This window comes from Myotis brandtii, unplaced genomic scaffold, assembly GCF_000412655.1.
Source record: "Myotis brandtii unplaced genomic scaffold, ASM41265v1 scaffold16, whole genome shotgun sequence".
NCBI lineage: Eukaryota > Metazoa > Chordata > Mammalia > Chiroptera > Vespertilionidae > Myotis > Myotis brandtii.
Window position 1 is genome coordinate 1,490,216 of NW_005355832.1, and position 24,676 is coordinate 1,514,891.

The 24,676-nt window shown below is 35.2% G+C and overlaps 1 protein-coding gene across 1 annotated transcript in view; it reads left to right on the plus strand.

Moving 5' to 3' along the window:
* CRISP1 (cysteine-rich secretory protein 1) overlaps positions 1-23,111 on the plus strand; it is a 40,046-nt gene extending 16,935 nt beyond the window's left edge. Inside the window, exons 3-9 of the mRNA XM_005862067.1 lie at positions 4,024-4,097; positions 6,016-6,134; positions 8,633-8,723; positions 9,772-9,917; positions 17,815-17,912; positions 19,899-19,987; positions 22,984-23,111. Coding sequence (XP_005862129.1) covers positions 4,024-4,097; positions 6,016-6,134; positions 8,633-8,723; positions 9,772-9,917; positions 17,815-17,912; positions 19,899-19,987; positions 22,984-23,111 — 745 coding nt within the window. The remainder of the gene's footprint in view (positions 1-4,023; positions 4,098-6,015; positions 6,135-8,632; positions 8,724-9,771; positions 9,918-17,814; positions 17,913-19,898; positions 19,988-22,983) is intronic.
* Positions 23,112-24,676: the final 1,565 nt, after the last annotated feature.

Genomic DNA, 24,676 nt, shown 5'->3' on the forward strand with positions numbered 1-24,676 from the left:
AAAACAGGCCAGTGGGGGGTGGGGGGGTAGAGCTGACCAGGCAGACATGCAGATTAGGAGCCAGCGGTCCAGGATTTTGAGAGGGATGTCCTACTGCCGGTTTAGGCCCAATCCTCGGGATACCCTCCAAGGGGTCCTGGATCGGAGAGGGTGCAGGCTGGGCTGAGGGGACTCCCCCTCCGCGTGCATGAATTTCATGTACCGGGCCTCTAGTTACCATAAAGAAAGATTAAACTGGAGACATTTAAATTAAGATCTTCGGTTTGACAAAAGATATAATTAAGAGAGTTCAAAAAGTAAGCCACAAACTAAGAAAATATATTTGCAGTATATACATTGACAAATACTTCATATCAAGAACATATAGAGAATTTCTACAAATCAATAAGATACAATCAAATTAATTACAAAAATGGGCAAAAGATTTGACAGATATTTCACCAAAGATGGTAACCAAGTGGCTGGTAAACATATAGAAATGTATTCAATATCATAGTCATTATTAGACAAATACAAATTAAAAGTTGTGATATATACCATTACACAAACATAATGGATAAAATCTAAAATAAATTTAAAAAAAGACAGAATACTAAATATGGGTGAGGCTATGAAGATGGGAGAAAAAATATACAATTTTTTATGAATCATTTGGAAAAAGATTTGATGGTATCTACTGAAGGAAAACATATGTATACCATATGACCCAATGATTCTACCCTTGAATATATACTCAAAAAAAGTGAATAATAATATGTACAAAAGACATATGCATAACATGTCATAGAAGTTTTATTCACTAATGTTCACTAATAGAATGGGTAAGTAAATTATATTGTTAATGTACAGTAGAAAACTACATAGCTATTAACAAAAATAAACTTCACATTCAACATGGATTCAAGCAAAAGAGAGTATTTATTAAAAATATATTTTTTATTTATATGAAGTTTCAAAACTGATAAAACTAACCCATTGTTATAGAAATCAAAATGGTTTTTACTCTAGAGAGTTACTGACTGAAAGGGGAAACCAGCGATTTACTTCGCTGCTGAAACTGTTACATATATTGTTTTTGGTGGTAGTTACATGGGAATGTACATACTTACAAAGTTATCAATCTCTGCACTTAATACTTATGTACTTTACTAAATGGAAGTTCTACCTTAGTAATTTTTTAATTGACAAACTCACTGAGGCCAAGAGGATAAAAAGATTGGCACTATATTCCTTATAATGTCTATTCTTATGAAGTCTTTGGCTAAGACAAGGCTGGGACTGTTCTTCTTGTAGGTACTTTCTGAAACAGTCCTGGTCTAACCCTTTAATCTGTCAGAATGCGTACCTAAGGGCATGCCAGAGGGCAGTACTCAATTTTCCTCAGTTTTTTTTTTCTTTCTCATTTTTGATCTTTCCTTCAACTAATTATAGCTTGCAAATATCCAAGTTCTGTTTATATATTAATGAAAATACATTCTGAAACAGCCATGTAAGGAAATAAATGTAAATACTCTGTCAAATTTCTAGTATTATTATCTGAAAATATTTTTAAGAGTTTTGGCTTGAAATTGCCTATTGGGTATAAAATAAGTGTAAGTGGGGATTGATGATAAAGCCAGTGAGGTGATGATCCCTCTGCTGCTTCTGAAATACTCTGTTCAGAAAAGCTGCCTTTGGCCCTGGCAGTAGCTCAGTTGATTAGAGCATCATCCTGATATGGCAAGGTTATGGGTTCCATCTCCAGTCAGGGCACATGCCAAGGTCAGCCTACAAATGCATAGAAAGTAGAACAGTAGGTTGACATCTCTCTCTCTCTCCCTCTCCCTCCCTCCCTCCCAAAAACTTCTCCCTTTCCCTCTCCCTCTCTCAAGTCAATAAATAAAATTAAAAAGAAGAAAAGCTGCCTTTATCTCAGTACAAGCACCTATAATGTTTAGGTTAAAATGACCTACTTAGGTCCTAGATTTGCAGACCTCCAGGTAATGGAGAACCATTTGGACTTTTCTGGAGGCCTGGCCCAAACCCTGCCCTTATTCTCTAGGAAATAAGCTGCTGTCTGGGTCCCTGGAGTCTCAACCTTGGACCCACTTGTTTTTCCACCCCCACAACATCTCTATGTCTGCCTCTTCATTACTTCTGCAGGATTGCTGTTGGCTTCAATCTCTGCCTGTTCCCTACATTTTTGCATCCCTCAGGCCCCACCTTTTGACTCTGTGTCTGAGAACTGTCTAAGTCATTAAGTACAGTATAAGTCATTCACATAATCAAAATAATGCTCATAATAAATTATGATAGAAATTCTGGGGGAAAGTATTAAACAATATTTTGTAAAAATTATGTGTTTATATGTAACTCTAAGCAGTGAATTTGTCCATAAGGGGAAAAAAAAGACTTAAGAGACAAAATCTTTAAATTGTCAATACCAGTGGTTTAATTGATGTGAAATAAATAATATTTTTGGTACATCTTAAGCCACTTATAACAGGCTTTTTGAGGTATAATTAAGGTCCACTTTAGTGCATACCATAAAACATCATAACAAAATAATGAGCATACACACCACCCCAAAAAAACTTTCCTCAGAAAATGCAACAACAGAAATTACAGACAGTCTCATCATGGAGCCTAACTTAAATAATAACACCTTATGAATATATAAATGTGTGTATAAATAAGTACACATATATATGTTGCTATAAATGAAATTATATATATACGTATATGTATATCAACCTATTATATTTAAGTAGCTCTTTTTAAATTTTTCTTCAATTAACTTAGGGGGGAAATTATGTTTTTTACTGCATTTTTTTGAGAGTTAAGTAATAGAATAGAGTGCCTATTTTATCTTCTATGTCACTATATTACTACAAATCTTGGGGTTTGAGGATATGCGACATTTTGGAGGGAAAAAGAGAGGAAAGGAAAGAAAAAGAGGACTAAAGAACAATAAAGGCAAGATTGTTTTCATGTGCACGTTCCCTGATGTAATTTACAAAATTCCCATGATATTGAACATGATTGACTGTGCGCAGGGGAAACTTAATGTGTTTTTTGGAAGTTTTTCTTAAAATGAGAATAAAATTGTTTGCCTTTTTTTTTTGTCCCTTATCACTTAGCAGGATGGAGTAAAAAATAAACTTGACAAATTGTTAAAAAAAAAAAAAAAGGTGCCAACCAAATTTAATAACCTATACTTATTCATATCCTAAAGCAACCTCTATTGAATATAAATAAAGAAGAGGGAATACTAATTCTGACTTTCCTGACTCGCAATGACAATAATCAGATGTTACAGAATATCTCTAAATCATGTACATAACTTACTGGTAACCAGTAAGGCAACAGAGAATTCAAATGTAATCTTTTTGTGCTTTTATATTAATTTCCTGTTGCCACTTTAACAAATTGCTAGAAACTTAGTGTCGTAAAATAACACTAATTTCTTATCATACAGTTCTGGAGGCCAGAGTTCCAAATGAGCCTGGCCGAGCTTAAATCGGGATTCAGCAGGGAGGGTCCAGGCAGGATCTATGTCCATTCCTTTTCCTACTGCCCGAGGGAGCCCTTATTCTTTGGTGATGGTCCCTTCCTCCATCTTTGAAGTCAGCAGTGGCTGGTCAAGTCTTTCTCATGATTTATTATTGACACTGCCTCCCTCTTCCACATTTAAGTATCTTCCTGATCACATTGAACTCACAGGGATAATCCAGGATACTCTCCCTGCTTTAAAATCAGCGGATTAGCAATTTGAAGTCCATCTGCTTAATTCTCTCATGTCACATAATGTAACATATTCAACAGTTGCAGGAATTAAGACATTAACTCTATTATTCTTCCAACCACAGTTCTGTCTTCACCTCTTGATCCCAATGACTAACATATTAAACCTTTCAATAGTCCTGCTGGTTTCTTTTTTCAGGAAATGCAAATATATGTAAAAGTGGTTTTAAAAAAGTCTTATTACGAAACTTTATCTCAGGAGTTGACAGTAATCTAAAATTATGTTACTTTTCTTTCCAGGATAAAAATGAAACACTTCTTATTTTTGGCTGCTGCTGCTGCTGGATTTCTGCCTGGTTTGATTATAAGAATATGTGGGGTTTGTATATTTCATAATTATTTTCCAGAAGAAATAGAGCTAACCCTGTAGTACACTCACTTTGTTACAGGCACTATGTGAGGATGTTATGTCTACTATTCACCTAGTTCTCACCATCGCCCTATTAGGCAAGTACTATTCTTTTATTTTGTTTTGTTAATCCTCACCAAGGATATTTTTTTCCTATTGCTTTTTAGACAGAGTGGAAGGGAGGAGAGAGAGAGACAAAGAGAAACATCGATGTGAGAGAGACATATTGACTGGTTGCCTTCTGCCAGTGCCCTGACCAGGGCCTGGGATTAAATCTGCAACCCAGGTATGTACCCGAGACTCTTCAGTGCACAGGCCCAGGCTCCAACCACTGACCCATACTGGCCAGAGCAGCAAGTACTATTCTTAATCCCTCATTACAGAGAGAGGTTAAGTCATGCAGCCAAGGTCAGATAACTAGGACGTGGCAGTGCTTGAAAGTACCCCTAAGTAGTCTGATTCCACGGGCCCATGCCTGTGTTATTATAGTCCCTCTGGGCAATTCAAAAAAGCTGAGAATGTAGGGCAAGAATTAGTTATTTATCCATGTATTTTCCATGACTAAATAGGGAAAAAATACTGTTCTGTTGACCCAGAAAAGGTAACTATTCCATTAATATCCAAACTGAGCTATCTGGTTTGTAACTATAGCAAACGCTATAGTTACAATATGTTTTAATTTAACATATTAAAAGAAACTATGAAATTAATGATGCCAACAGCAAAGTGAGAAGAGTCAGGAGCAATTAGCAATGGAGTGAATATATAAGGCCTGAATCTCACTACTTATTGAAAACAAGAACTTCAACAGTCAGAAACAGAAACAAAATGCTCAATGGTATAATTAGGAAGAAGTCCCATATATGTTGTGCTCACCCACTAATGTGTACCTCTAAATACCTCAATGATATGAAGAAAATATGACATTTTTTAATGTTCCCCAAATTAGTTTTATTATAAGCTGAAGTCAATAGCTTCGGTATAGAAAATGGTTTTTATATTTTTATATGCTAGATAGGATAAATCAGATGTGTAATATAAATAAGCTGCTCTTTATTGCAATTAATGGTAACCTAAAATATTAAGGATATTTATTTTTCTTCTTGGTGAGTTGCAGATAAAAGGTAAACAATTTTTTAAAAGTCACAAATTGTGGATTATGGCTGATTTGAATCTTATATTAAATATATTTTTATTGATTTCAGAGAGGAAGGGAAAGAGAGAGATAGAAACATCAGTGAGAGAGAATCATTGATCAGATGCCTCCTGCACGCTCCCTAGTGGGGATCAAGCCCACAACCTGGGTATATACCCTGACCAGGAATGGAATCATGACCTCCTGGATCGTAGATTGCCACTCAATAACTCAGCCACAGCAACCGGGCTTGAATCCTACTTTAAACTTACAGATGCAAATATTAATGTTTTCTCATATGAATAAAACATACATGTAAGTGGTTTTTATCTGGGAAGCAAAGAGAACACGCGGAGGTGTGGTGGGGAATCAGCCAAGGAAGCAAAGTCAGTCAGTAAAAGGTTTGCTACCAAGATTATTGTGGTTCATATTGCCCAATAACAAGTGCTTCAATGTGGTCCAAAGTACCAATTATAAAGTTCAAAAATCCCCACCACAGGCTATTGCACTATTCTATAGACTTGTATAACATCATACTGACATTCAGAAATCCTCAAAACCAGCACTGAAGATATGGAAAGTAACACATAGAGATAACAAATTGTAAAATGCTGCTTATCATAATTTATTCAATATAAACTATGAATTAAAATTGTGTATAGGTCTGCACATAACACATTGTACTTGAAAAATTGCACTTTGAAGAAGTAAGACTAATTAATCATTTTCTGGTAACAGGTAAATGCAGGTAAAGTTCCATATGAGTCAGTCCTTACTGAGTCACTAGCTGTCCAAAAAGAAATTATTGATTTACATAACACCATCAGGAGAGCAGTGGATCCACCATCTAGCAACATGCTGAAAATGGTAAGATTAATTAAAAAGCGATAGCCATGATGAAAATAATAACAATGGTGCTTCCTGAGTTTTTATTAAGTTCTATTCACTTTCAATATGCTGCAAGTCAGGTCTTCATAAGCAAACCTATGGCCTAGCAGAAGAGAGGCTCAGAGAAGGTAAGCAATTTCCCCAAATCCTACTGTTAGTAAATGACAGAGCAACAATTCCAACTCAGACAGCCTGGCTTCATTCATACTGTGCCCTGGGACAGTTCTCTCAAACTCGAGTGTGCCTAAGGATCGCCTGAAGAACTCAGTACAGCACAGGTCTCTGAGCCCCGCTCTCTGAGACCTTGATTTAGGAGGTCTGGGGTGGAGACCAGGCCCAGTTCCCAGCTGATGCTGACGCTGCCAGTCAGTGTTGTCAGTATAGCAATCTTTGCCTACAAGTTATTGAGGTCTTTCATAGCTGTCATCAATGGTAGGACACTCTTCTGAGAATAAAGATGTCCAGATTCTAAGTCGGGTGATGCTGTCAGGTAAACAAAATACCGACAAATCTATTTTCCAGTTCCCTTGCATCTCATGAAAAGAGAGAGAGAAATTGTCTTTCTACTAGAAACCAAAAGCTATCTCAGGCATTGTGATACTGTGAATGCTGCCACTGACACGCCTATGGTGCTTACACTGACAGGCACTCTTCTAGAACCTACTATGTTAATTCATTGAATTCAATAATTCGGTGGTTAGATACTATCATTTCCATTTTTACAAATGATTAATTTGAATCTCAGAGAAATGAGGTAGCTTCTCCAGTCATCAGTACTGCATCAGTACAGAGTCGACTGCAAATGGCCAGCTCCAGGCACCCGCTCTTAATTAGATACTTCCCTTAGGATGAACATGGTCCAAACTCCTTGGTTTCCAGATGAGCAAATAAGTGTAGCGAGGAGGTTATAGAGTAAATAGAAAATATGGCCACTACTATATTTTATTATTGTGGATTAAGGTTTATATAATGGAAACAGACTATAAGAATGGCTGTATTCTCGTGCTAACTACAAAGGTGTGAGAGAGCAACAAGATGACAAATTAGGCGCACCAGTAAAGCTGGGTAACAATTTAAAGGGAATATGGGAATCGAGCTGTTCCATAAACAATTCACAGGATCTGGATAGAAAGAAACTGATAGAATTACAGACAGTATGGCTGAAGTACCCATCACCACTGCCAGCCAGGGATTAAAAAAAAAAAAAAAGAGTTTCTGTATAGTGGGTAAGGAGGTGATTAAACAGAACCACTTGTCAAAACCAGAATTCATGACTTTGGGGCAATAACCATAAACACTCACTTGCTATTTTAATCAGGGATGTACTAGTATCACAAAAACAGAGTATCTTGCCAACATAATGTCCTACAGAGCATCCTCAAAGAGGTCTGAACAGCAGACTCTGTGTAATGAATGCTGCCGTTAATTTACACAATAACCTAAGCTGACTCTGAGATGGAAATTATCAGGCAGCATATTTATTTGGGGAACCATTCCAGATGTACACTTACCTATGGAGGGAGAGCGAGCAGCATCATTGGGCAAATGGAGGAATGGGATTGTGACACAGTCCGAGCAGAGGCTTTAGCTAATCCCATGGGAAACTATCCAACCAGGACACAACCCTGCTGAGCTGTCCTGAGTTGGAGGGAAATGTCCTAGAAGTTACAGATGCCATGTGTGCTAGCTGTTGGATATGGGCTACCCCAGGGAAGGGATTATGCTCATGGATAAGGACAATTTTAGGGAGCACAGGCAATAATAGAGTTGTCTGTGGGCAGGACTCTCAGCTTAAGAGGAAATAAAAGCTTCAGTCCACAAGGGGACCTGGGTAGTGCATCACAGTATGTAGGACAAGCAATCTGTGAGTAAAAATGAGACAATATATACATATAGAATTGGGTACCGATCCTGGCATGAAGTATTAGCTATAAATTTTATTATACACAATTTTATAGGAAATATGTGACACTACACTTGCTTCTAATCCCAGCCATTATTTATTTATTGAACGTGTAACATAAGATTTATCACATCACAATTGTATTGCATCAATTATCATATTAAAATTTTTGGACAAACTATTTGGTATAAAGTATGGATTACATTTTACAGAGGAAGAAACTGAGATTCCAACAGACTAAATACTATGTGCTAATGAGTGATGGGAAGGATTTCTAACCCTGGTATGTTTTCCAAGAAGTATTTACTTAACCTCTTTAATACTTCTGAGAGAGACGCTGCATCTGAAATGTGTTATCAAATTTTGATTTTGAAAGCATAAAGGCTAAAAGAATGAATTGAAAGTTTTGTCTTTCTCTTTCAACTAGACTATTTAAAGCAGTATAATTATTTAAATTATCTTCAATTATTTAAGTTGAGTATATTTCTGGCCTTGGATTCTTAATAACAATAAATTGGAATCTTATTATGGAAATGTTAAGATCATGTGTTTGTATTTTACTCTGCCGCTGTAGAGTTGGAATAACGAAGCTGCACACAATGCCAGAGAATTGGCAAAGACTTGTGATTTGGTACAGAGCAACGCACTTAAGAGAAGAATTGCAAGTAGGTGTATGTCTATGACTCACCTTTGTGTTCACAAGTCCTCAGGGATTGCTAAAACACCTGGAAAGTCATGCCATCTGTGTTTACATTTGCCCCATAAATGACGGTGAATTGTGGCCCGCTGTTTATAATAATACTATTTCATTATTATTAATTATTTAATTTGGATTTTCAATGTTCAGATTCTAATTATCATAAGGAGAGAATAAAAGCTCTAAGTGTTACAGAATAGTTGAGTGATGGACACCTTCTAGCTATCCACTCTATGCAGTTATTTCAGCTACCCACAATATCACCATACCTTAAGCTTTGGAACACTAGTACAGTTGAGAAGTTATATTCAACTCTACTGAGCTTCCCAGAAGAACAATTGTAGGTGCTCAAATATGAGTCTATCTCATGGCATTTATAATAGGTCAGTCACTGTTAGTTTCCAGGAAAGCCAATGCTACTTCCTACTAATGCAGAGATTAATAATATTTATAAGATATTTGTTTATCACAAAATATTAAAAAATACTAGTGAAACCTCCATATTTGCCCAATATTGTTGAGCAGTGAATTAGCAATGCGAGTCTTTCCTTCCCCAGAGAAATGCAGATCACTCCTGAATGCCATATTTGATTAGAACTCACCTCACAAGTGGGATGGCTAAGTGAGTAAGTGCTTATTTCAAGGACTTTACATGATTCATACTTTTGTGTGGCTCCTTTCAAACCATGGGCCCTGTTACAACTCATAGTCTGCTCTGACTGATTTCACCCTTCTTATCAGCTTGGAGGCGACAAAGACTGAAATGTTGATTGATTTGATTTCTAAGCCTCACACATCATCTTCTGCTGTCAATGTCTCACCAGACCTGAGCACCAGAAGTGTACTCATCCAAGAGGGAGAAGATTGCCAGCAGAGAAACCACTGAGCTCACCTCCTCTTATAAGATATTGCTTGGATAGCCAGCAAATCATTTATAAAGTAAAAATAAGGAAGTCATTCTTCTAAAGTACTTTCAAAATTTTAGAGTATGACCCAACCCTTTTCCCTTCTTTCAGATACTTTTTGTGGAGAAAATAAGCATCTGACTCTTTATCCTATCACATGGACAGATGTGATTGGAATCTGGCACAATGAATCTAAATATTTTACGTATGGTGTCTTGTCATTACCAGATGGGCAAACAGTTGATCATTACACTCAGGTAACTTGTGAACTGGCAAATATACACATTGCTTAAGCGACTATGATCATGTGTGAAAAATAGGTGACTGATAACCAAGGGCAATCATTCTACCCACTTTTTTCAAACTTATACTTGACCTACTGAATTCCTCTTATAAGTTTCAACTCAAGGAAATGTGATTCCGTTAATAGAGAACGTAGAGAGGATTTTTCCTTCTTTACATAATTTATTTTCTGGGAAGTGAAAAATAAATATTAATATACCAATGTAATTTATAAGTTATATTTTTAAAGAATGAAAATAATTGTAACAATACAGAGAATCCCCTTCTTTCCAGTTTATTTTTATTGTGGTAAAATAATCTATATATATAAAAGCCTAATACGTTAAGGGTCCCACCAGTCAGTCGACCGTTCAGTCAACCGCTTGACCAGTCTCTATGATGTGCACTGACCATTAGGGGGCAGACGCTCTGACCGGTAGGTTAGGTTGCTGCTGGGATCTGGCTGATCCAGACTGGGCGAGACGAGCCGGACACTCCCTGGAGCCCTCCTGCAGACCCTCCCTGGCTGGCCAACCTCCTACAGTCCATCCCTGGCAGGCTGTCCCTGATTGGCCCCGATGGGGATTGGGCGAGAAGGCTCCCATGGGCCCTGATCGGGACTGGGCAAGATGGGCCAGACACACCCTGGAGCCAACCTCCCACAGTCCCTCCCCAGCCTCTAAAATATTTCTTCTAATTAATTTCTTTTCAATGTGCATGAATTCGTGCACCAGGCCTCTAGTATACATATATATTATTAAAATTGTCATTTTAAAATTGTGTACCATTAATGTTCACTGTCATTAACTACATTCAAATTATTTTGCAACTATCACCCCTATCCATCTCCAGAATTTTTCATCTTCCCAAACTAAAACTCAGTACCCATTATATAATAACTTACCATTTCTCCCTCTCCCCTTCCTCTGGCAGCCACCAGTATACTTTCTGTCTCTTTAAATTTGACAGCTCTAGATACTTCACATAGTTAGAATCATACAATACTTGTCTTTTAATGTCTGCCTTATTTCATTTATCATAACATGCTTAATCCATGTTCATTCATGTTATAGCATGTGTTTCAACCTATTAAGGCTGTACATTATATGTACATACCACCTGCTGTTTATCCATTCATCCATCAATAGATAATTAAGTTGTTTCAACCTTTTGGCTATTGAGAATAATGTTGCGAAAAATATTGGTATACAGATATCGGTTTATATCCTGTTTTCAGTTATTTGGGGGAATATACCTGGATGTAGAATTGATGGATCATATGGTAATTCTATGTTTAATTAGTTAAGGAACTGGAATACTGTCTTCCATAGCAGCTTTATATTTTTACATTTCTGACAGCAATATTTCCAATTTCTTCACATCCATACTGTATTGGTCTGCTTGGGCTGCCATAAAAGACATTTCAGGCTGGGTGGATTAAACAACACAAAATTATTATCTCACATTTCTGGAAGCTTTAAGTCTGTGAACATCTGGAGTTTAGTGAGAGCTCTCTTCCTGGCTTATATGTGGCCATCTTCTCACTATGTTGCCACATGGTCTTTCTTCTGTGCATACCTGGAGAGAGGTAGGGGTGGGGAGAAGGTGCTTTCTGGTGCCTTTTATTATAAGGACACTAATCCTATATAATAAGAGGCTAATATGCAAATTGTACCCTCGGGAGTTCGACCATCCAGGAGTTCTACCACTCGCTATGGTGTGCACTGACCACCATGGGGCGGCATGGAACAAAGGAAAGCCCTGCCTGCCAGCCGAAGGAAGGCCCAAGCTGACAGCCAGAAGGCCCCGATCAGCCCTGATTGCTGGCTAGACCTAGGGTCCCTACCCATGCATGGATTTCATGCACCAGGCCTTTAGTTCTATTATATCATGGCCCCACCCTTCGGACCCCATTTAACCTAAATTAATTCCTTAGAGGCTTCTCCAAATAGAGCCATACTAAAGCTTTGGAATATGAATATTGAGGAGATGTAACATTCAATACCTAACACATACACTTTTTATCCTATATAATAAAAGGCTAGTATGCGAATCGATGGAATGGCAGAACGACCAGTTGCTATGATGCGCACTGACCACCAGAGGGCAGACACTCGATGCAGGATCTGACTCCTGGTGGTCAGTGCGCTCCCACAGGGGGAGCGCTGCTCAGCCAGAAGCAGGGCTCACGGCTGGCAAGCCCAGCGGCTGTGGTGGGATCCTCTCCCCCCTCCACAGTTGTGCTAAGGATGTATGGGGAGCAGGCCTAAGCCATCAGTCAGACATCCCCCGAGGGCTCCCAGACTGCACTGCGAGAGGGTGCAGGCTGGACTGAGTGACGCCCTGAATGCACAAATTTCATTCACCAGGCCTCTAGTATTTTATGTTGTTTTTTTGTTAGTGCTGGTTTTTGTTTATTTGATATATTAAAGAAAATACAGGTCTGAAGTGATATTTCACTGTGGCATGGTTGTGCATTTCTCTAATGATTGGTGATGTTGAGCACCTTTTCATGTGCTTGCCAGACATTTGTATATCTTCTTTGAAGGAATGTCTACTCAAATCCTTTGCTTATTTAATCAGTTTTTTTTGTTTGTTTTTTAGTTATAAGATACCTACCCTTTATCAAGTTTATAATTTGTAAATATAAATTTCTATTGTATAAGTTGCATATTTACTCTGATGATGGTATCCTATTTATGCTCCAAATTTTTATAAAGTCCAATTTATCTCTTTTTTTTCTTGCCCGTGCTTTTAGTGCCATTTCAAGAAATTATTGCCAAATTCTATTTCATGAAGTTTTTCCCTTTTGTTACATTCTAAGACATTTATAGTTTCCACATTTATATATAGGTCATTGATCCATTCTGAGTTAATTTTTTTATGTGGTGTAAGATAGGGCTGAACTTTGTTTACTTCCATGTGGATATTTGTTTTCCCAACATTATTTGTGGTAAGCCTTTTCTTTCCCCATTGAATAATCTTGGCACCCTGTTGGAAAATATTTAACCATATATGTGAGGGTTTATTTGTGAGGTCTCTATTCTATTTCATAGGTATATATGTCTATCATTATGCCAGAACCACAGTTTTAATACTGTAGCTTTTACTAAGGTTTGGAATCAAAAAGTGTATGACCTCCAACTTTGTTCTGCTTTAGAATGATTTTTTTTTTTTTTTGGTGAAAAGAAAATGTATTGGGATTCTGACAGAAAATGCATTAAATCTGTAGAATGCTTAGAGTAATGTTATTATGTTAAAAATATGAAGTCCTCCAGCCCATGAACATTGGATAGCTTTCTTATCATTTCAGTCTTCTTTAATATCTACCAGCTATGTTTTCTAGTTCTCAGTATACAAATCTTTCACCAACTTAGGTTTATTTATACCAGGGTGGACAAAAGTAGGTTTATTCTGATATTATTTATTCATTGTAGTATTCTTTATTATGGTTATTAACTTGCTTTTGCTCATCCCTGTAAATATTGTATTTTTTGGTGCTATTTTAAATAAAATTATTCTCTTAATATTTTTCAGAGTGCTTACTGCAGGTTTATGAAAACACAATTGATTTTCCTGTGCTAATGTTGTACTCTGCAGATTTTCTGAATTTGTTTATCCATTGTAATGATTTTTTTTGTGTGGCATTGTCAGGATTTCCTACATATAAAATTATGTCATCTATGAACAGATAATTTTACTCTTTCCTTTTCTAATTGGATTTTTTTTCTTGTCTAGCTGCTCTGGCTAGAATTTCCAGCACCTTGTTTCATAGAAGTTGCAAAAGTCAGCACTCTTTTTTTGTGGCTGATCTTGGGGAATAATTCCACCTTTCCCATTGATTATGATGTTAGCAGAGAGATTTACATATGTGGCTTTGACTATGTTATAATAGTTTTTTCTTATTAGTTTGTTGAACACTTTGTATAATGAGATGTTGAATTTTATAAAATGCTTGTTTCAATTTATGTAATCATGTGTCTTTTTCTCATCATTGTATTCATGTGTTAGTCTGCATTGATTTATTTTTATGTGTTAAACCATCCTTATTTTGGAGGAATAAATCCTACTTTGTCACAGTGTATAATTCTTTTTTTAAATTTTATTTTAACTTTTACAATATGCAAAATAAATCTATTACAAGATTGTAGATACAAAATAATTAGCCATTTATAGCCAATAAACATTAGTATTTTAAGAAAAATGATTTTAAATATAATAATGTTACTTTTAATATGATTCTGAATTTAATTTGTTGAGTTTTACATTGTTCATATGGGATATTGGATTGTAGTTTACTTTCTTCTTTAAATTGATTTTAGAGAGAGAGAAAGGGAAGGGGAGAGAGAGAGAAAGAGAGAGAGAGAGAGAGAGAGAGAGAGAGAGAGAGAGAGAGAGATGTTTGTGTGAAAAAGAAACATTGATAAGTTGACCCAGTGTGCACCCTCACCAGGGAACAAACCTGCAACCTGGGCATGTGCTTTTACTGGCTGACAGAGAATCAAACCTGTGACCCTGCAGTGCATAGGACGATGCTCAAACAACTGAGCCACACTGGCCAAGGCTGTAGCTTACTCTTTTTTGTAGTGTCTGTGTCAGTCTCCAGTATTAGAATAAAACTGGTTTCATAGTAATTGTTAAAAAGTATTTTTTCATCTTGAAACTTTTAGATGACTTTAAAAATTATTGATACTCATTATTCTTTCAATATTTGGTATAATTTACCAGTGAAGTGATCAGAGCCAGATGTTTTTTTTTATTTTGTTAAAGCTTTTGTATTGCAATTGCTCTGTTTGAAGAATCACCTCTTAGAAACATTGATTTTTTCTATTGCTTTTATCTTCTTTATTTTGTTTATCTTTACTCTGATACTTATTATGTAATTTATTTGATCATTCTATTTTCCCTTAGTTAATCTAGCTAATTTATAAATTATATTGATCTTTTTGAAGAAGATTAATACTTTTGGTTTTATTGATTTTTTTATTCTTTATTTTGTTTATCTATACTTTAATCTCTGTTATTTCCTTCAGCTAGCTTTGGATTTAACTTATTATATTTTTCTAGTTTCTTAAAATAAAACTTTATATTATTGATTTGAGATCTTATTCTTTAATGTGACCTTTTATAGCTATAAATGTAACTTAGCACTGTTTTTGCTGCTTTAACCCTGTTTTAGTATGTTGAATTTTTAATTTTTGTCTTAAGATATTTTCTAATTTCCCATTTACTTTGTCTTTTACCCACTTGTAAAGATTACTAATATACACATATTAGTAAATTTTCCAGTTTCTTTCATCTTTTGATTTTTAGTTTCATTCCTTTGTGATAAGAAAAAAATATTTTGTTATATTTAAGACTTTAAATATATTAAAATTAGTTTTGTAGTCTAAAAATTTGCAGTAGTAAAGGTCTTTCGGTTCTTCTACTCTTCAGCCTAGCTCGCCTTAGTCCTGCCAGGTATTCAGGAGAGTGTTGAATTTCCCTGCAATACACTGTTCCTCCGTGTTGTAAATCACAGTCCTGATTTTAAAGCAGGCCGTATTTGTGATCCAGACTGCCTTAATTTGTGTTCACCTAAGAGTCAGTTTGTGGCTCAGCCTCTGGGTGGCAGTGTTTTGGGGTTGGCCTCTGAGGCTATACGGCTTCTCTACCCAGCAGCAAGGGTTTATTTTTTCTATTGCACTTAAAACTGGTTTTCTGTAGTCTAACATATAGTCTATCTTGGTGATTTTTCCATGTGTACTTGACAAAATGTATATTCCATTGGTATTGGCTGGAGTGTTTTATTTCTTACATTTTGGAAACCATTTTTTTTTTCTTTTTTGTCCCTCATTTTCTCCATTACCATCTTTTTTGTTTATTTATTTAGTGGACTTTTTGTAGTGGCACCTATTGATTCCCTCCTCATTTCCTTTTGTGTATTTACTATAGATATTTTTCTATTTGGTTGCCATGTGAATTATATGCAATATTCTAAAAGTATAATAATCTGTTTTAACTGATAACCTTTTGCATACAAAATGTGCTCATTTATAGTTCCAGCACCCTGCTTATGCAACATATTACTTTTACAAGAAAGAGTTGTTACTATTATACATTTATTTTTAAATCATGTAAAAATTGTAAAATAGCACTACAGAACAAAATTTCAATGATCTTGGTTTTTATATGTTACCATGTATTTACTTTACTGGAGATATTATATTTTCATATGTCTTCAAGGTACTGTTTACTTTCTTTCCATTTCACTTGAAGAATTCCCTTCAGAATTTTTTGGTGAGGCAGATCTATTGGCAATAAACTTCTCTAGACTTTGTTTTGCTCAAAATATCTTAATTTCTCCTTCATTTCTGAATGACAGTTTTGTAAGATACAGTATATGATTTTTGGTCTACTATTTTTTTTTCAGAACTTTAAATGTATCACCCACTGTCTTCTGTACTGTGAGTTTTCTGCTGAGAAATTCTCTAATGATCTTAGTGCAGATTCCTGTACATGATGAGTCACAGTATTTTTTTCTGCTTTCAAGATTCTTTCTTAATCTTTAGTTTTTGACAGTTTGAATATAATATAAATTAGTACTGGTTGTATTCAACTTAGAGATCATTGATCTTCTTGGATTTGTTCATCAAATTATTTTTTCAAATTTGGGAAATCCTAAACAATAACGTTTTCAAATGATCTCTCTACTCCTTTTATTCTATATCTTCCTGGTAGCACTCCCAAAATGTATATATGGGTCTACTTGATGATGTCCCATAAACCCCCTAGACTCTGTCAAATACAATAATTTCAAATTACCTGTCTCATAGTTGGTCAATGCTTTCTTCTTCCTGTTCAAATCTGTTATAGATCACCTCTAGTAAATTATTTGAATTTAGTTATGCTATTTGCCACTCTAGAATTTCTCTTTGGCTCTTTAAAAAAGTTTTTAATCTTTGTTGACATTCTCATTTTTTAATATATTGTTTCCCTGATTTATTTTAGTTATTTTCTGAGTTTTTCTTTAGCTCTTTAAGCATATTTAAGACAGTTGTGTTAAAGTCTATGTGTAGTAAGTCTAACGCCTGTGTATATTCAGGGTTTCTGTGATTTCATCTGTCCCTTTGAATGAGACATATTTTTCTATTTCTTTATATAACTTGTGATTTTTTGTTGTTGTTGTTGTCAAAAATAAGACATTTGAACAAAAAAGCAACTTTTCCTAGTCTTTGCCATTTTGTAGGAATGACCTTGATTAATTAACAGGGTACATTTTGAGACTGGGGATCAAACTAGGGTGAAACTTAGAGGCCGTCTCATGTTATTTTTCTAAGCAAGTATCATGCCTGAGACTATGTCTCTAACTTTTTTCCATTTCCCCAAATGCATAGCTGTTTTCAAATGTCTTAATTTCCCACAATTTCTCATTCTTGTTGGCACTTTAAATGTTCTAGAATATTTTCTTATGCCTAGTCCTTTGCTGCAGGTGTCAGTGGGTTTGCATTTCTCCTTTCAGCTATAATGAGGTAGATCCACTATTTCCTATGTCTTTTCATGCCTGGGAACTGAATTATGGAATAGTTTACCATATGATCTCTAAATAATGAAAAAATATATATTGCTTGGGGCAGCACATAGCACATTAGAACCTTGCAAATAAGGTCCTTTCTAGTTCGTCCAACCCAAGTGAGGAAACAAAATCTCAACCATTTCCTACCAATCACTAGACACATGAGAATCTTTCTGTTTTTATGACTTCATAAATAGCTATGCTGAAAGCATCCTAATAGTAAAGATGTTTATTTTAAATCATAGATAACAATATTCATATTATAATCATATAGAAAATAATCAAATTTTAGCAAAATAATCTCTTTATATTTACAGATTATTTGGTCTTCCTCTTACCTCATTGGCTGTGGTGTGTCATCATGCTGCACAAAATCGTCACCTCAATTCCTCTATGTTTGTCACTATTGCCATGAGTATGTATTATACAGTCTGGGTTCACATAGCTTTTATTCTAGTTCCTCAAACAGAGAATAAAAATTAAATAAATATTACATTTCAGTTATTTAGCTATTCCTAAAACATTGCACACACACACACACACACACACACACACACGTTTCTTTACAACCTATTTTTCTAAATAATTCTATATATCACTAATAGAATATTTAAATCCAGAAATATTACAAGTAGTCTTACTATGTGTTATTGAGCTAGCGTAAGTAAAAAACAGGGATATTTACTTCAACAATGCAGAGTATTTTTATAATGCAAGGGCAGAAATACAATGGAGTATCGAGAATAAACAGAAAAGGCCAAGTGTTCTTGTCTTTAGCTTTTTAGTATAACTATCAATGTATGTCTTTTCTTTAAAAATTAAGTTTATATATTACCAACAGTGTGAGTGCCAATTCCTAGAAGAAATAATCTGATTGCTTTAGTGAAGGCAGGTGTGCTCCTTTGTCCCGTGGTATTTTGCCACTGTCTCCCATATGTGTAGCACAATAAAAAGATGTTTAATATGAACTAATGAAAATGATTTAGCTGATCATATGCTATCACCTTTACACTTTAAATGATGTCTCAAAAATCACTGTAGAGTCAATTTATATAACATCTTATACAATAAAACATAATATGCTAAGTGTTCGACCAATTGGTCGACTGTTGGGTCGACTACTCGACCAATTGCTATGATGCACACGGGCCACCAGGGGACAGACTCTCCAACTGGTAGGTTAGCTTGCTGCTGGGGTCCGGCCCATCGGGATTGGCGAGAGGGCCGGACACACCCTGGAGCCCTCCCACAGTCCCTTTCTGGCTGGCTGGCCAACCTCCTGTGGTCCTTCCCCAGCCCCCATTGGCCCTGATCTGTACTGGGCAAGATGGTCCCGATCAGTGGCCAGGCTGAGGGACTGCACCTGTGCACGAATTCTTGCCCTGGACCTCTAATATTCATATAATAGGTCCATGTGAGTTATTTCTGGTCTTATTATATCTTTATTTTAGTAGTTAGTATTTGCTGTGATTTTTTTTATCTATGTAGTTAGTACTGAGAAAAATAATGGTCTGCTTGCATTTAAAAGCCATAAATTGTGCTAAATCTCTGAAGGGATTGGTGGTCTGTGCTGAACTGCTGACAATACAAAACGAAGTAGAAAGCATGGAGTTGTGATTGAAAAATTTTCTTAGCAAAAAGATTTCATGGTGTATCTGATAAGATCCCTTACTGAATTAAGTAATAAAAATATTTTATATGGTAAATTTTTTAACAATGTATAGATCAAGGAGAAAAAATATTAGATAGAATGTTCTTTCAGCCAAAACATTTGCTTTACTTTTTAAGTGTTAGATGGAGTAAGAATCAACTTAATCTTTCTTAAGATATCTGCAGGCAAACCTGTCCTTTAAATGATCTCAGAACTGGAAAGTCTTACCTACTCACTCTGTCCTCCAGATCTTTAGGTTGAGTAAAATATGGTGTACTTTTACTTTGTATAATACTTCATCTGTTTCTATAAAAGACAGTAACATGTTTCAATTTTCTTATCACATAGTGCAAGATAAATTTAGAACAACTCCACTCAAAACTTTTCACATTGTTAAGAACCATGTACTTTCATGTGACTATTTATCAAGTACTTAGGGGTATAAAGAAAAATTTCCTATTGTAAATGGCTCTAAAGTCATTCTGCTTAGGACTTGACTGTTCAAAGAGGTACAAACTGCCTCAAAATATTCTTAGGACAGCAGAATTGCCTGTTGCACATATAAAAAGATAAATTTTCATTGTACAACTTACAAAGTCTAGAAATATTAAACTCATCTAAAAGATTAACATTGTTATATACAAGTGGTTTTCAAAAATTGTCTTTAAAGTTGATAGTAAATAGAGAGTACATTTTATATGTATTTTTCAAACTTCAAATTTATTAGACCACTTTTTCTTTTTTCTTAAGGGGAAATGAACCTGAACTATTGGGAATGCCTTATATGATGGGAGATTCATGTGAAGATTGTTCAAAGAACTGTGAAGACAAACTTTGTAGTAAGTTTTACATCCCAGTTTGCTTAATATTGACCATTGAGTTGATTCAATTTAGTTGCAGATATAGGAAATTTTAACAATTTCACCAAAATCTGTTGGTATTCACAATTGAATTCAGTAAAGTTGCAGGATACAAGACATTATACCAAACTTAGTTGTATTTATACTCACAAATAATAATCAGAAAAAAAATTTAAAAAGCAGTCCTAGTTACAATTACAGCAAAAAATAAAATAGCTAAGCATAAATTTATTCAAGACAGTAAAAGATCTATATACTGAAAATTATAATACATTGATGAAAAAAAATGAAGACACAAATAGAAAATATATTATCTACTTATGTGTTATAAGAATTAATATTGCTAAAATGTACACATTACCCAAATCTATCAACAGACTTAATGTAATCTCTATCAAAATTCCTTTAGCATTTTTCACAGAAATATCACTATCAATATTAAAAATTTGTATGAAACCACAAAAGACCCCAAACAGCCAAAGCAATCTTAAGGGGGGAAAATAAAGCTGAAGGTATCACACCCCTGATTTCAAACTATATTACAAACTTTAGTCATCAAAGCAGTATAAAACTGACATAAAAACAGACACATCGATCAATGGGACAAAGGAGAGAGCCCAGAAATAAACTGATGCATTTTTAGTCAATTAATTTACAACAAAGGATCCAAATATACACCAGGGGAAAGAATAGTCTCTTCAATAAATGGTGTTAAAAAAACTAGACATGCAAAGGAATGAAACAGGACCACTATCTTACACCATTTACAAAATTAACTCAGTGAGGAATAAAATCTTGAGTGTGAAACTTGAAACCGTAAAACTCCTAGAAGAAAACATGAAGGCAATTTTCTTGATATCGGTCTTGGCAATGACTTTTTAAATTTAATACTAAAAGCAAGGCAACAAAAATAAACAAATGGGACTACATCAAACTAAAAAGTTTCTGCACAGGAAAAAAAAAGCCATCAACAAAATGAACAGGCAACCTACAAAATGGGAGAAAACATTTGCAAATCATATATTTGACTTAGGGTTAATATCCAAAATATACAGAGAGCTCATACAACTCAATAGCAAAACAAAACAACAACAACAACAACAACAACAAAATAATCTGAGTTAAATATGGGCAGAGGAATGAAATAAATATTTTCCAAAGAAGACAGTAACTGTCCTGGACCCTCTGATACTCTGTCGTATCAGGTACATGAACAGACACTTAACATCACAGGTCATCAGAAAAATGCAAATCAAAACCACAATGAGTTATTACCTCGTGCCTATTAGAATGGCTATTATAAACAGACAAGAGATAAGTGCTGGAGAGGATGTGGAGAGAAGGGAGCCCTTATACACTGTTGATGGAAATGTAAATTGGTGCGGTGACTTTGGCAAATAGTATGGAGAGTCTTTGAAAAATTCACAACGGAACTATCATGTGATCCAGCAACTCTACTTCTAGGTATTTATCCAAAGAAACTGAAAACACTAACTCAAAAAGGTATCTGTTCATTGTTAGCACCAATAGCCAAGACATGGAAACAACCTAACTGTCTACTGACAGATAAATTGATAAAGAAAATGCGATATACTAATCAGCCATAAAGAAAAGCAAACTCTGCCATTTGCAAAAACATGGATGAACCTTGAAGACATTATGTTAAATGAGGTGAGTCAGACAGGGAAAGATGAATAATATATTACCTCACTTATATGTGGAATCTAAAAAAGTCCAAACTCATAACAGAGAATAGATCGGTGGTTTTCAGAGGCTATGAGATGGGGTGAGGGAAGAATGAGTTAAGGTGATTAAAAGCTATAAAATTCCAGTTAGAGAAAGAATAAATCTGGGCATGTAATGTGCAGCATTTTGCCAATAGTTACAAATGTTGTATTGTATATTTGAAAGTTACTAAGGGAGTAAATCCTAACAGTTCTCATCAGAAGAAAAAAAACTATGTAAGGTTATGAATGCTACCTAAACTAATTGTCAATCATTTCACAGTATACTGGTATACATACATCATAATATTGTGTTGTACACCTGAAATGAATACAATGTTCTATATCAATTATATCTCAATAAAACCAGGGAGAGCAAAGAATAAAAGAAAAAAATAATAAAAACAATTTAGAGAAGTCAAAGAAAAACATGTTACATAAAAAGAAATACACATCTCTCACATCCTATTTCTCTAAAATACTACATAGCAGAAGACAGTGGAATAATGATAAATAGCTGATTCAAAGAAACATTGATATAGATATGTGCTTATTCATAGTATAGAGCCCACTGCCTTGTTATACAAGAAAATCTCTGGGTAAAGAGGTTATTTGAGAAATTTTGCTATTCTGTGTGTGGATTTTATACGATTTTTACATTGGCCATGTATGAATTTTTTTTCCACTAACAATGCTAAATGACTTACACTTTCTCATTTCAAAGCTTATTACAAAGCTATAGTAATCAGAGTGGTGCTGGTTTAACAGACAAGTGCCAATGGAATAGTATAGAGAGCCCAGAAACAAACCCTAGCATATATGGGTGTATAATCATTTTAATAATCCAAAGCAATTCCTTACTATCAAATGGTAGAGCATCATATAAGCAGAATACAACACATCAATAAAACTTTATTATATATAGTTTATGATGTTGATGATCTCAAAATGATTCATCTCCAATCTGCTTAGATATGTCTGACCAAAAATAAATAAATAAATGAATACATAAATAAATAAATAAATAAATAGTGATTAAAACAACCTGTTTAATGTCAGAGGTGACTTTCATCTTTTTTTTCTTTAATTACTGACCTCATTTAACTCATTACCTGTTTTCCATTCTAATTAGTTCATGATAATCAAAATTAATAAGCTATTGTTGGTCAATTTTATGTTTATGTCTTTAGGAGCTGCCCTCTTTCCCCACTGATTGTGATTGTGTGAGATAACATTGCTTTTTCCGTCCAGCTAACCCCTGCACCTATTATGATGAATACATTGACTGCCATATACGGAAAGTGGTTCCTGGATGCGGCGCCCTGTCAGTCACACTACAATGCAAAGCCACTTGCTTTTGCACCACTGAGATCAAGTAACCTTGGTGACAGAGCTGTAATATGCTGTTAGTGAAATGTCCGCTGCCTTGTACCTTTCTCCTTACTTTCCTTCAGTAGCTGTTGCTGAATTTCATTTGGTTTTCATTATACTTGAGATCCTTATTTTCATTAATCATACATGGGCCTCAGATATTTGCACCAATGCCACCCACTCCTGTCCTGCGACACCCTGAAGGAACATCGTTTTATTTCTTACTCCTGGAGTGAAAGGTCCAGTTAACACCTGCCCCATATTTAAATCACGCGAGTTAGTGTTCGTAGATTGACAAAGTCCAGTTGATGGCATAACTGGCTTCCTCTTTCTCTGTTTAACTCCTTCCCCTGCTTTCTCACATCTCCAACAAACCTGGTGTTTGTCTTCTCTGCAAACGTACATGAACTAATAATTCTTCACTTCGCAACTTTACTTCTATGTTAGTTAAATCGATCATTAAAGTAATTTACAAAGCAAACAAAGAGTCCAGGCTCATTAATTGCAAGGTAAATATTGCCTCATTGCAAGTGGTTTAAATGTCTTATTGTTTCACTGTTTTAACTATACACATGTGTAAAGCAGGAAAAAACCCATGTGCCCTTAAAAAATACGGATTCAGCACTGATTATATACAAAGCGTAATTCATGAAATATAGAGGGTATTGCCTTCCTCATTTCAAATAAAGATGTAAATATTCCTGAATCTGAACATTAAAGAAATTAGTGAAGTGTATTGTATGGCTCCCCAGAGAGCCCAGTACCTGGTATTTTCTTTTCAGTTTCAGGATATTTTCTATAACTGTGCTCTTCCTTTCTTAAAGTTTATATAAAGAAGAAAAATCCCTAAAAATTTCACTTCAGGATATTTATCCAAAGAAAACAAAAGGCGACATGGCAAAGTTATATGCACGCCCTTGTTCATTGCAAAATTATTTACAATAGCCAAACGTGGTGGAGGGAAGCCTATGTCCATTTACAAATAAATGGTAAAGAAAAATGTGAAATATTTATGCAGTGGGTTACAACTTAGCCATAAAAGGAGATATCCTGTCATTTGCCACAATATGGAGGGCTCTGGAGGCCATTAGGCTAAGTGAAATAAGGCAGATGTAGAAAGACAAAATATTTTTTGGTCTCACTTCTTTGTGGAACCTAAACAAACAAACAAACAGAAATCAAACGTATAGAAAAAGAGATCCCATCTGTGGTTACCAGAGGCATGGGATGGGAATTGGAGAAAGGTGGCCAAAATATGCAAAGTTGTAATTATAAGATAGAAAAGTACTGGGGTGCCATGTACAACCTCATGATTATCATGAACACTGCTACTGTATGGTGTAGTTGAAACTTGCTGGGAATGTGGATCTTAAAAGTTCTCATCACCAGGGAAAAAATATGCAACTATTTGAAGGGATTGATGTAAGCTAAACTTATTACAGGGATCATTTTACAATTGATGTGTTCCAAGTCATTATACAGTGGTACACTGCACCAGGGAAGAGGTAAGACAGTTGGCCATGGGTAAGATAGTTTAGAGAGATCAGACAATACAGCTGGTCAGGAATTCCCG